Genomic DNA, 14680 nt, shown 5'->3' with positions numbered 1-14680 from the left:
TCTATAAATCCTCAAAAGAAGCTCAGAATCTTCACTTACCTCTTGATAACAAGAAGCTGAACGATCTGAACTCAGAAATCTAGAGCAACTCCCCCTCAAAATCACCAAACCACCAAACCTTAGCTTTTGAACTCAAAACCGGCAGCCGAAGGTGCATTCGGCCGCCGAACCCCTTGAGAGGTGGCTTTGGCTACCACAGTTCACCCCCGAGAGTTTTGAGGTTCGGCTCTGGAAGGGGGATTCGGTCGCCGAAGGTGCCGCCGAAGGTTAGAGACTTTCGTCTCTGGAGTGTGTTTTCTTCCCCGAACCTTGCCCCCGAAAGGGTTCGGCAGCCGAAAGTAGAGATTCGGCCGCCGAACCTGCCGTCGAAAGTGTTCTGTCCAGCCTTTTTTTGTATGCTTTATGTGATTGTTCTAAGAGCTTTTTGAGGGGTTTTGGGAAGTTGTTTATGAGTTGTTTAGGGTATGTTTGACACCTCATTCGAGTCCATTTGTGTAGGATTGGACCTGAGAGATCGAGGAGGTCACCAGTGTTAGGTGTTGCAGCGTCAGTTCAGTTTTCTGCTAGAGGAGCAGAGGTGAGTTGTTCAGAGTATGTTTGACACCTCATTCGAGTCCATTTGTGTAGGATTGGACCCGAGGGATCGAGGAGGTCACCAGTGTTAGGTGTTGCAGAGTCAATTTAGTTTTCTGCTAGAGGAGCAGAGGTGAGTAGAACTAAACTTAATCTTTTATACTGAGAAAATGAAATGCTTTAACATAGTTCATGCATCATGGATGCCATGTTATGTACTAGGGTGATTGCATTAGAATCACGAATATGGTGCATTGCATTATTTATTGATAGTGGGGATTGGACCCAGGCGACTTCAATAGCCCGCGATCTGTTATAGCTAGATAAGACCTGTGGGAGCTCCATAGGAGGGGCCGAGCACTAGTCCATGTAGTGACCTGGGAGTCCATAGGGTCGGGCACCGACAGAGGGAGTTTTGAGGTCATGTCTAATCCGAGATGTGAAATGTTTGTGTTGTGACGCATTTCATGAAAGTGTGTAATTAATGAACTGTTTTCAGTTTTTCTACTCACTGGGCTTTAGAAGCTCATCCCTTTCCCTTAATCCCAGTTTTGCAGGTTCAGAGTTAGCTGGAAAGTCAGATGCTGCAGAGTATGGTTTAAAGGATTGCTTGTGTAATAGCATAGTGTGGACATAATGTAAATTAAAGAGATATATGTAAAGGCATGTAATAGATAGTAAGGCAGTGTGTGTTATGGTTTAGTATGTGCTTGGCCTAGTGTATGCTTTATCCCTTGTGTATGCATGTATCATGTTTTATGTTTCTTGATGAGAAATGAGTCAAACCAGACTTAATAGATGTTGTGTTTCGACAACTCCAGTGAAAATATAACTGTGAGGGAAGACATGGTTTGATTCCCTTGACCCAAGATCAGACCGTAAGGGAAGACCGGGTTTGATTCCCGTGACTCTACGGACAGAGTTACTGGTGTAAGCCCTGAGGGCTAGTTCAGATTGGTATATCTGATTGTTTTTAAGGTTAAGTCTGGTAGTTTTACAAAAAAAGATTAAAAAGCTAGTAGTCGAGTCGGATCATGTATGGGATTTTGTCATCTATTTGGAGTTCAGGTTAGGCTTGCTACGGGTTCTGGCGGCCTTAAGCCGATTTGGATCCTAGCGCCGAGCAGTTTGGGCCGTTACAGAGAGGTACCGGTTTCCGGGCTGTCACACCCTTCATCAAAATCAAATATGAAGGGACCTAACGAAATTAATCATGAATCAATGATCAACTCATTGAATCGAACCGTTGCTCAGGTATCCATATCTAGACACCCAATTGAATTTCGGTCCATCAAGTGGCATTGTCCGTAGAAAAACAAAGGAGACTATTTCGTGGCCAGAGTTTCAAAACTAAACCCATTGAGATCCACATAGCAAACAAAGAAAAGCTAAATAACCAAATAACAAGAAAGACGGAAAGAAAGAAAGAGGGTGTAAAGATTCAGGAACCACTAATTGCATATAAAAGCGACACGGTGAAAAATCAGATAGAAAAATATGCTAATGCGAGAAGAAAAAGCAACAATCGAAAATGAGTAACAAGCACGAGTTATCTAATTTGTATAATTACTTCCTTTAACTCAAAGTATTTTTGTTATTATGAATTAGTCAAAAAATTTATAATCTTCGATAAAAGTCTTGTGTATGTGAGCCATAATATGATAAGTACATTAGATAAGGTTAAAAGCTCCAATCTATAATTAATTTTAATATAAATTTATTGAGAAAAAGATTATCTATTTAAAGCATGCTATATTATGATTTAAGAGATTTGAAGTAATTTATGCATGAGAATACTTATTGGATTCTTTATATTGGCTTTATATTGAATAAGATGGATACCCAATTGGCTTTATATGGAATGAATTTTAATCTCCAACTCCAATTGGATTTGCATGGCAACCCAGTGAAGAAATAGGAAAGAGTTTAAAAAGAAAATTAAATTTTAAGCAATTATTTAATAAAATAATTTTTTTATATACAAAGAGGATTAAAGACAATAAATTTAAGAGTTAGAATTTTAATTATTTTATTATTTATAAAACGATAAAGATATCTTAATGAGAGAAAGATAATATTAATTTTTAATAAAATAATTTAATTTTTATTATTTAATTTTAATTTTAAAAATAAAATTTATTAAAAGATTTATATATAAAAATTTTAATAAAGATGTAAAGGTGTGGAATATGAAAAGAGAAAGTTATTTGTTTTAATATTTTTTTTAATTAGAAAAATATTTTATATTAATTAAATTTTTTGAGTATTTTAAACGTTAAAAAATATAAAAAATAAATTTTTAAAAAAATATTTTATGTAAAACAAATGAAGTCTAAATTTTTTTATAAAATCCTTTAAAAAGTAAAATTGTAGAATTTAGGAGAAGTTGATGTGAGATTTTAAATCTCATTGCAGTGAAAGAAAAATTGTATAATATATAAATTTTAATAAAAAAATTATTAAATAATTTCAATTAATTATTTTAAATTAAATAAAAAATAATATTTAAAATTTATTTAAATCAATTTAAATTATAAAAATTGTTTGTGAAATTATTTGTGAAATTTATCTAAATCTTAAATTATTTAGATAGAGATGGACTAAAGGTCTGTGCTACCCGGTTAGAGTCCGGCATCGAAATTTCTGTCGTCCGGTGAAATCCAGGATGTCGGAATTTTCTAGAAGGATAAGTGAAGAAAACTTAAGGAAGACAGAGTCTTACATCAGAAAGTGAAAAGATAAACTTATTCTTACCGTGTCAATCGACTGAGAGCCTTTTATAGGTGGTTGGCCAGACCATCTTCGGCGGCCACACGTAAAACCGAAAATCATACATGTTCGGCAACCGAATGTCATTTTCGGCGACCGAACCTGACTTTTCTATCTTAATTCTTTTCTTATAAAATGTGCTTTTCATTTTAGCTTAATCAGACGGTCTATTTTGAGTTCGTTACAAGTTCCATCGTCAATTTAGACATGTAGTATAAGATTGAATGTCTTTTCCTTACCGAGCAGTAATTAAGTGATAGGACTCATTATTTGGAGTGCGATCGTGATGTCTGAACCCCTGCTACGGTCCTCTGGGCCAGATATGAGTGTCTGGTCTTGTCGTCGCCCCACCTCTTTTTTTTTTTTTTCTAATTTACCTTCAGAAAAACAGGTTATTAGTAAATTTCAATATTTATTTTTTATTTTTTTGAACTTTTCTTTTAAATTAAACTTATTAAATTTTAAATTAAGTTGTGGTGAAATATTTTTAAGAATTTTTAATAATTTTTTAACGTTTAATGCATTTAAAAAAATTAATCAATAAAAATATTTATACAATAAAAGAAAAAAAATTAAACTTTTAAAAAAACTTTTTTAGACTTTGATAAACTTATAACACCATTCTTCACGTTTACTCTAAGCCTTGTTTTTATATTTCCATAAAAAAAAATCTATTTTTATATATATTAATTTATTTTCTTAAAGAAAAAAAATTAAAGCAAATAAGTTCATATTTCCAAAGAAATAATTTTCTATGTTTTGAAAATCTTGAAACAGTTAAAGACTAAATTTTATATACATAATTCTTATTAATACTCTGTTTTTTTTTTAAATTTCAAAAGTTATTTTTTAAAAAAAAAAATTTCATATGCAAATATTTTCTATAAAATAAATGAATTATAGAATTTTAAATAAAAAAAATTACTATTTAATTTTAAAAAATTTATTAATTAGCCTCTTAATTTTAAAAAATATATTAAAATATTTATAAAATTTTAGAAATATACTAATAAATTATTTTATTAATTTTAATTATAAGTTATTATTTATTTTAATATTCTAAAAAAATATTAATTAATGTTTCAATATTATAAAATATCTACTAATTAATTATTAATAATATAATATTTAATGGATAAAAATAATTAATAATTAATTAGCTGATTTTTTAAATGTTAAAAAATATTTTAATATATTTCAAAATAAAAAAATTTCCCAATACTGAATAGTATTTTTTAAAAAATAAAATAATTAAAATTTGAAATTAAATCATTTTGATAAATTTTCAATTTATAAATAATTTCTGCTCGCGGGTATTGACCACTAACATATTTTAGCGCAAAATGTAGAATTTAGGCTTTAGCTAATAAAGAATCTTTGCAGCTAGATTTTAGGATTCCCTTCTGGTCATCACCGTTGCTTTGGCGTCCATTCTTTGCATTGCAGAGCCGAAATCTCGCCCCGATTTTGTCTGCAGAGAGATGAAGAAACTGCCAACTATGGCATATACGTCGAGGCTCCACCGCTATTCTGTTCTCATCATTTTCATTTATTCACAATTCCCAAAGAGAGGTTAGCATCATTATTTTTGCTGCTTCTTATTCTTATTAGGTTTCATTCTTTTTCCCCTCAATTAGCTTTCTTCTTTGTTTGAATTTGGTGCTTGTTGTTAATGAAATTCTTTGTTGGATTTTTCTCGGAGTTTGTTATCGAGGGTTGGGTTTATTTGGATTTTTGAAGGTAGGAGAAGATTGAGGTTTTAATAAGCAACAACCTGCGTATGACAAAATGGAATCTTGTCCTGATCTCTATCCTTTGACGAGTTTGCAGATTGGGTAAGAATTCTTTGTGGTTTATTATCGTTATTAGTGTTAATGGTAGTGAATTGTAATGCCTAAGGGAGTAAAATGCATCTCTTCTATTGAGAAGGTCGTGAATTATAATCAAATAATTAATCCTCATGTTTATATTGGTATCTTCTGGGAGTCATTATTCATTATTATATTAGGCTCACTTGATAATATTGTAGATGTTCAAGTTTTTGCTAACCTTCATTTGCTTGTTTGTAAATTGGTTCCAGAATGATTCAATGCGAGTACTAATGCCACTGCAGCTTAATTGATTGTTGGTTCAGGGGGGGAAGGGATGGAAATTTGGGTAGGTGATAGGTTTTCGGTTCAAATATTATACAGTGCAATGTTTAAGGATCGAACTTTATTTGTTAATTCTTTCATCAAGGAGCTGTATTTCAATAATTTTTCGGGAAAGTAGATTACAAAGGGCTAAAAACATAATATTTCATATGATAACTTTTCAAGCATGAACTTGGAATCGAGGAATATTGAACCTAAATGCAATATATATATATATATATAATGTTCAATTTTTTCTTTTAGGGATATAAAGTCATATCTATCACGGGCTTTCCTATACTTTGCACCCACTAGCCATAAATTTCTGATCCTGGTTGACAATCAGTCATGGTGGAAAAGCAAGCATTCAAAAACAAATCGCTTAAGGGAGTTTGTGATCACCAAGGTTACTTTCTTTTTGTCTTTCCTTTTTTTTTTAACTGTATCTCTATGGTTGGTTAACATATTACCATATTGGATTACTCCATTCTGCTTTCTGGTGATATCCACAGTACAGAGTGTCACCTTTTAAAAATAATAGAGCTTTGCAGAGGTGGCCAAGTTTAGCATACAAATCCTCCAGCCAAGAAAAGAAGAAATTTTTTAATTGGTTGCCAGATGTTAGCATGGCTAGTGTCAGTGAAAAAACTCCATTTTCTATGATGAATCTGTACAAAGCTTTGCATGGTTTCTTAGTGTTTGAAGTTGCTTGGAAAGACGTACGTGGTATCAACTATTTGAATGAGCTTCAGGTATTCATATGTGAACATATACTGTTATAGCTTAATAGTATGTAATAAGATGTCATTTTGTAGAGTCATTTCTTTCTTTCTTTCTTTTTTTTTTTTGGAATTACCATTCATGTTACCTTTTCTTCAATGGTATATCTTTTCTCTAGACGGATACATCGCTTGCTTTAGAAGTGAAAGCACTGAGAAAATGGGAATTCAGTGGCATTGATCAAGCATTGAGTTGTATTTCATTGTGGTTCTCAAGCACTCAAACTGAAGCACAAACCCTGTGGAGCAGTCTAGTCTTTTTGTATTACAAAGTTCCTTCTTCTTCCAAAGGAATCAAAATTGCTTCTAAAGAGTTGCTGTTTAATGCATCTCAAGCTGCACTATTTTCTGAAGATGTGTTTTTTGATGTTAGGGAATGCCCCATCGAGACAAATGATAAGTCTTGTATGAATAACCAAGTGGAAGAGTCGATGCATGGGAAAAGAAAAGAAAATTTATGGGAGGATGGTAACCTTGAGCCTATGGAATACAAGGATGCATTTCTGCTATTAGGATTCAATGACAGAAATCTTCCATTTAAATTAAACCAAATTATTACCTCTGATCTGAGGCTTCTCACTTTACTTGAGGCGGGTCTTCCCTCTTGGGTTATCTTTCTTCAATCGTATCCCTTTTTCAATAGAGTATACCGTCCCTGGATGCGCCCTGTATTCAGAATCCTTTATGCAGTAATCTCATCCATTACTGTTATCATTGGGTTTTATGATCTCTATAAGAATGTTCCACTCTTGAAGGCTGCTGCGTCACACCTTTCCTGGCCAATTTTCAAGTGGATTGAATCATGTGATATGATTTCAAGAATCTGGTATCTTGGAACAATGTTGTTCCTACATACTTTTGAGAAAGCAGTTCGGTTGTTTCTAATGAAGACACAAGTGATGAAGCTACCTGTATTGGTGCTTGCAAGGCTTTTGATTCACCCACTTGAACGGTTGATAGGATTTCTTCTACCAGTATGGAGCATTTTCACTGGGATAGGAGATAAGATCTGTATGATTGCAGAGGTTGTGATACAGCCCTTAAGCAGCATGTTATTGGTCTTTGCTGAGGTTTTGTTCTCACCATTGGAGCTTCTATATTCCTTTATTCTAAATTTAGGTAAATTTGTTTATCTTATTTCAAGACTGAAAACTAGTGTTTCCCTACTTCTTTTGATTACGAACTATTGTTTAAAGATGCATTATATTTTCTTGTTCTCAAAAGCTTGATTCTGCATTACATTATTGTTATGCATCTTTCAGCAAATAGATAGACAGAATTTTCTTTCTAAGCTTGAAACATAAGCATTATATTTCAGCTCTTATTTACATGTACAAACTTCATAGAACTTATTTGTCTATGGAAAATCTTCTTTTTGGAAAATGATGTACCCTGCTATACTTCTTTAGATATAAAAATCTGTTAAATTCTCACATCAGAACTGGGATAGAGGTAATGTGTTCTTTATAAAGTTTTGAGCACTCTCTCCTTGAGCTAATTTTTGGGATGAGTTAAACCCATTTTATTTTTTTAAGATGTTATCAGACTGTTTCATGCTCTAGGTGTTTGATCCTGGGTTCGAGTGTGTATTAAATTTCCACATTGGTTTGCGTTAGGGGTCATGTGACTCTTTTAAAGACTTGGCACTCATCTCCTTTTGAGTTAGCTTTTAAGATTTAGTTAGGTCCAGGCCTACGAAAATTATATAGATATAATATACCTAATTGAATTGATTTTCCTTGTCACTTCTCATGAATATTATTGGTCAATGGTTAATAACTTTCACTTAATGCTTTTAGATAGGGGTGAGCACTGTTCGGTTAGAACCGAAATAACCGACCGAACCGATTTAATTTAATAATTTGGTTCGGTTTTAAAATAAAATTGGTTCGGTTCGGTTTTAATTTTTAAAAATTTCGGGTTGGTCGGTTCGGTTCGGTTTTGGAGTCAAAATAGTTCAGTCGAACCGAACCGATCGAATTTAATCTTAAACGCAGCGTTTTATTATAGGGTTATATCAATTCACTTCCCATCCCACGTCCTTCTTCACGTGGCGCATACCTTCATCTCTCTCAGACCAAATCCCTAATCTCCATCCTTCGCGTCTTCAGTCCCGTAGTCACAGCCACCCACCCCAGTCGCCAGTCCCACAGCCACCCACCGGCCACCCACCCTGCCACCCACTCGCCAAAGCCAGTCTCTTCTCTCCATCCTTTGCCGCTTCAGTCCCGCAGCCACGGCCACCCACCCACCCAATCGCCAGTCTCACAGCCACCCACCCTGCCACCCACTCGCCAAAGCCAGAGTCTCTTCTCTCCATCATTCGCGTCTCTCTCTCACGGCCATCGCTCGCGTCTCTCTCTCATAGCCGTCGCTCGCGAAACTCTTTTCACTGTAAGTTTCATGAACTTAGCTTGTAAGTTTAGTTTGTAAGTTTCAGTGTTTCACAGCCGTCTCTCTCATAGGCTATAGAACAAAACTTGAATCGTCATCTCGTACCTATCATGCATCCGATTCACAGAAAGGTGATTCACAACACCTAGCATCCGATTCACAGGTGAAAATAAGCAATGCAATAGCCAATGGCTCCATGAAAGAAGCTGGTGAAGCTCAGTACCAACTCATTGATTAAGTATATTAGGTTAGAAGTTGTTGATTAATTTGGATTTTATGATTAATTGATTGGATTTTATGATTAATTAAATATATTAGGTTTAAATCAATTCTTATTAGGCCCAAATTATAATATAATTCAATGAAATTAGAAAAAAAAGCTCAAAAATTGATTTCGAACCGAACCGAACCAAACCAGTTCGGTTCGGTTCGATTCGGTTTTCTGTCTTATTTGGTTCGTTTCGGTTTACATTTTGAAACAATTCGGTTAAATCGGTTTTGGCCAGTTCGATTCGGTACCGAACCGAACCGACCGATGCACACCCCTACTTTTAGATGCCTCATTCATCTATATACTTGGAAAAGGTGAATCAATATCTTCTACTTTCTGCTGCTTGTATTCATATTTAGCTCCAAATAAATTGGTTAATGGTGAAGTGCCTCATTTTCTTTTCCCCAATATGGATCTAATTTTTAACCTTTTTCTTGATTTCAGGCACATTAATTTCTTCTCTCTTTGATATTGTATGGGAATTGCTCGCGATTCCCTCTCATGGCTGTCTTCATTTGGCAAAATATATGTCTTCTATATTACTGGACATCTATGAAGTGCTTTCAAGAATCTTGGTGATATTTACCAATAAGAAGGGCCTGGTTTTGCGTGTTGTTCAAGTAAAGCCTAGCTCATTTGATATGTCGTTTTGGCATTTACTTTGGAATGATCTCTTGTCAAAGGTTTGTCTTATAGCATGCATGTTGTGATACCTTTCCATGTCTAAGTTCCTTGTCTTCAGTTAAAACGTACTTCTGGAATTGTTTTACAGGTCTTCCGGTCCCTTAAAAATATTATATGTGTTCTTGTTACATTCTTCACTTCCTGCAACAGACATAGGTTAAGGTAAACACATCTCTTCTCCTTGTATTAATTTCTTTTGGGGATTAATCCAGTAGTAAATGTACTTGAGGGACATACAGTTAACGGAACAAACCGAGTTTTAAGCAAGTGGCCTGAGGAGTTAGCTTGCTTACTTGCTTAGGCAGTTAGGCGTATGATGTATGCTCTGCTACTGTAGCAACATAAGATCATAAAGATTTTCAAAAGCAAATAAATGAAATAAAAAGGTAAGCTTTAGTATGAACATGGAATTAACCTAAGTAAATGCCACTATTGGGAGGTTTTGCAACGTTAGTCAACCATTTAGCAAAAGAAATGAATTTGCATAGCTGATAGATAATTATATAGGCCAAATGGTAAAAAAAGCTAGTCCTTTTTGTCATTTTTCAAATATAGTAATTCTTTCAATCAATTTTCACCCAATTTTAAAGGTTTGACTCGATTTTATCCTTTGGTTAGAATTGAGAATAGGGGTATTAATATGGCCGCTGACATGGCATCAATTTTAGGAGAGAAAAGGGGAAATGTTATGTTTTTAATTATACTAACTAAAATAAAAAAAATTAAAATTTTACTATATTAAGCAATAAAACATCATTTTTTTTACTAATTAGGTCAAAATTAGTTAGTTGATCGTAATTGAAATAAACCCTTCAAATTGAGATACAATTGACAAAATAAAAGATTTGGATTATTTTACCAGTAGAGTTTATGTCACAAAAACAGTCATAAATAAAATAATAACATTGGTGCCATGTCAACAACCACATTAGTATCTCCAATTTTCAATTTTAACCACAGGCTAAAAATGATTCAAACATTTAAAATCATGCTAAAATAGAAAAAAAAAAAAAAAAGGGCTGTGATTGAAAAATGACATGGTTTAACCACCTGGCCAATTATATATTTATTTGTTTCTCGGGTGCCTAGATTATCTGATCTCTCCATTCCTGTTAGAGCTTCATGGTTCAAAGCTACTTTATGTTTTCTGGCAAGAATTTTTTAGCAGGAGTCTGGATTATCTCTTCAAGTTATTGATCAAGTACATGAATTCATAACTGTCCACTTCCAAACCATGAACCGGACCAGTCAAAATGGTTCCAATTCATGAATTGGATCCCTTACAAACCTCCCCTCCTTGAACCAGGATAGGAATTGGCCTGAATTTAGCCCAATTCAAAAAAAAAAAACACTTTCTTTTAAAAATTCTTTTATATTGGTTGATTTGATTTTCTTTAATTTTCCTACTATGTAACTAAATAAATAATATATTATAAAACTAAATTTTATAATTTTCTATATTCTAATGCCTAAAATATTCACGGCCTGGAACCGTGAGTTCATTGGTAACCCAGTTCAAACCGATTTCAATAGAAAATGGTTATGGTTCAAGTTTCAATTCCAGTTCCAAAATTCTCCCAGTGAAAAGTGAATATTAATTGGGTATTGGAGATCCAATGGTGTGCAAGTGTTCTGCATATTGGTAGTTGTCTGAATTGAGCTTTTTATAGTTGAACATTTGGCTTATCCCAGGATTTTTTTTTTGAACTTAACAAATCAAAATTAGTTTGGGATTATTGCTGAGTTTTGGCCGTTGTTGTTGTTGTGAACTTCACAAATATTGCATAGATAACTACTTTGGATGTTTGATGCATGTTTTATTGAGGTTGAAAGCATTCAATATCATATTCTATAGAATATTCATACCACAGATCGTTGAATATGCAGCATCTACAACTACTGTAAAGCAGTCCTTCAGCACCGGTATCACCTTTTTCGATTGGCTCATCTTCAATATCGTTATCGTTCAGTGCCTCAATTGGAAAGCCATAGCCATCACCAGGTAGTGCACTTCCCTAGTGTTATTAGAAAAGTTTTGGTGGTTTTCATGAGAATGCAGAAAGAATGGATTGAAAGCCTGGAGCCTAAAAAAAATGCTCTTTAAATTTGATGCTGGAGTGTGTATAATTTTATAACGTGGACTTACCTTCCTGCTTTCTGCCACTTCTCTCAGCAGTCCATGAAAGTGAAAGGACCATGAATTAAATATAAAAAAATATTTTTATGAAATATTTATCAAATTTTATATATTCTAATTTAAAAAAAAATAGAATAATAGGATTATCAATGAAAAATGATTTTTATACATATTATATTAACGTATTTGAGTATTATTCAGATAGTAATAATTGGATTTGAGATGAGTTTGTATAGTTGGTGATAGGAGGCCTTTCTCTTGTTTCATCACGTGTGTCTCTCAATATTCAATTTAAAGAAGGGATCAAGAGTTTATAGATAGATAAAAAATGCAAAAAAACTAAAAATTGGAGAGGATGAAGAAAAAGAAGCCCTTGTAAGAAAAATCCCTTTTCTTTTTATACTTTCACCTTTTTGAGATATGTGAGAATATATTTTAGCATATTCGTTAGTGGACTTTTTAATTAAAATAAATTTATAATTTTTATATACTATCAGTTATAAATTTTAATCAGTTCACGGATGAGTTTAAGTATTAAAAATAATAATTAAGGTTGAACAGGTATTTTTGCGAGGAGTCTACCTGTCACTATCACTAGATAAGTTTTATATGTAATTGCATATGTTTTATTTCAAAACGCAGGTTGCCAATAAGGAACGTCAAAATCTTAGATGATGGATGCTATGGCTATGCCGCCACCTTTGGCTTTGGGTGCCTGTTTTTTAATCACTGCAAGAGCTCTTCTCTACTTAGGTCTTCTTTTTCTTCCTCAGTTTCTGAAATATGGGCATTGCTATTATGTTGAGAACTTAATTGTATATTTAGAGCCTATATTGGAGGGGGGGAAAATGCTATTTAGAAAAAGCCGAATTTTACATGCAGTTAAAATAAAAACTGTTTTATAATTTTGGTATCTTATGATCAAATTATATCGAAAATAATTTTATTTAAGAAAGTATTTTTCTCAAGGTAAATAATATGATTATATAATAATTTGATTTATGAAGTCCGTTATTTGAAATTTGACATATTTAATTCTATTTAAATTTAAAATTTTAAATGAATGTGAAATTAAAAAAGTAAATGTATCTTGCTTAATTTTTAAAATTACATTTGAATGTTCTAAACATCGAAATTTAAATGGAATTTTTTAAAATTTTTTTTAAAAAAATAGTAATTTAATCATTTTGGTGACCCTTTGGATGGTGTATTGCATGCCTAGCAAATTCTTAAATCCAAATTAAGAGTTCAAACCTTGGAATCGCCATTATTGCAAGCTTTCACTTGAATGATTACATTTAAAATTACATTTTTTTTTATTTCACGGAAATTATTTTTTATGAAAATATTTTTTATATTTGATATACTTAAAAAAATTGATCAAAGTAAAATTTTCTCAATTAATGGAAAATTAGATCAGTTTTAGGAAAAATGTTTTTATTTTTTAAACTTTGAAAATTTTATTAATATTATTATATCAAAATTTATTAATATCATTTATTTTTTTTAAATGAAATTAAAGAATAGAAAGCAAGTTGTTTTATCAAAAATATTTTTCATTAAAAATATTTTTTTATATAAAATAGGCTAAATACATATATAAACATCTCAATTTTATATGAAAAGTATCGTGGCAGGTCCCGTTACATACTTATATGAAAACATCTCAATTCACCTGATTATATCGATATTCCCTTCAAGACTATCAAAGAAAATCCAACCAAACACTCATCTCTTTCCACTGAACTCACGCCCTATGATCTCACTTCCATTCTCCATTGAAATCTATAATCCAACCTCAACCTCACATCTCTTTGCCATGAGTCCTTCACCAAAGCTCACCAACCACCAACGCATTCTTTTCACAGACGTCATTTGATAGATTTTTTATTTTGGTCTCCTCCGTTGATAAATGTCTAGCCTTTTATTTTGCTCCCCTCCGTTGACAAATGTCTAGCCTTCAACGACCCACTAGAACTTCCTCAGTTGCCGCATGACTCTATTTTCCTAATTGATTTGAGTTTTTTTGCTTGGAGCATCACCGTTTTGAATCTCAAAATATTCCTTTCGGAGTCTGATTTTTTTAAAAAAAATTTTAAGAATATTTTTATGTAATTTTTAAAATGTGAAACCAATTATTAATGAATTTCAGCCTGCTATAAAAATTAAATAGTAAGCATTTAATAATTAAAATTATCAAATGAATTAATTAATAAAATTTTTAAAATATCAATGATGTTTAATTTTATTTTTTATAATAAAAAAATTTATTAAATAAAAAAATTTAAACATTTATCACTTTTCATATTTATATTCTAATCTTAAAATTTTGAATAATAAAGTCAATTCTTTCACATTATCCATCTGACTTAATCAATTTTGATCAAAAATTTTTTTGTTCATGTATCATACCCTTAAGATTATTCCTTAAAAAAACTTATTGAATAAAAAAAACATTAATGTTAATTTATATTTATATCCAAAAGTTTAAATTTTAGATAATAAAACTAAATTTTTTCATTTTGTCTCAATTATAACCAAGATAAATAAATTGAATATGAAACGTCATTAAAAAATTGTAATATAGTCCATAAAGTTTTATTTGACTAATAAAATAATCCTTAAAATATATATTTTTATTTCAACAATGTTTTTTTTATTAATTTCATTATTTACTTTTCATTCTTATTTTTTATACATATATTATAGTTTAATAAAAATTTAAAATGTAAAAATTATAATATAAAATATAAAATATTTCACTTATTAAATATGAAATATAATTTTTTATACAATTTTTTATCAAATCAACCAATAAATTAATATATATCATAAATATAATTATTATATAGGTGAGCAAAATAAAAATATTGAATATATCAAATCAACCAATAGATCTTTTTGAGAAATAATCTTACATGGTATGATTATAAATTTTTTA

The 14680-nt window shown here is 31.7% G+C and overlaps 1 protein-coding gene across 5 annotated transcripts; it reads left to right on the top strand.

Moving 5' to 3' along the window:
• The first annotated feature begins 4667 nt into the window (after positions 1–4667).
• Positions 4668–12652, top strand: LOC110630254. 5 transcript variants are annotated; one of them, XM_021777659.2, is made up of 9 exons: positions 4668–4914; positions 5087–5177; positions 5739–5880; positions 5987–6226; positions 6373–7372; positions 9363–9601; positions 9691–9764; positions 11490–11604; positions 12382–12652. In XM_021777659.2, exons 2-9 carry the CDS (start codon positions 5131–5133, stop codon positions 12412–12414), a joined length of 1890 nt encoding a protein of 629 aa, XP_021633351.1. In that variant the 5' UTR covers positions 4668–4914; positions 5087–5130; the 3' UTR covers positions 12415–12652. The 5 variants fall into 5 exon arrangements, 4 of the variants coding, with proteins under 4 accessions (XP_021633351.1, XP_043805889.1, XP_021633350.1 ...); XM_021777658.2 differs by having other exon boundaries at positions 4669–4914; positions 5083–5177; XR_002490365.2 differs by lacking the exon at positions 9691–9764 and having other exon boundaries at positions 5083–5177.
• The last annotated feature ends 2028 nt before the right edge of the window (positions 12653–14680 follow it).

This window comes from Manihot esculenta, chromosome 13 (assembly GCF_001659605.2).
Source record: "Manihot esculenta cultivar AM560-2 chromosome 13, M.esculenta_v8, whole genome shotgun sequence".
NCBI lineage: Eukaryota > Viridiplantae > Streptophyta > Magnoliopsida > Malpighiales > Euphorbiaceae > Manihot > Manihot esculenta.
The sequence above is the reverse complement of the archived record's forward strand: the minus strand, read 5'-3'. Positions and strand labels throughout refer to the sequence as shown.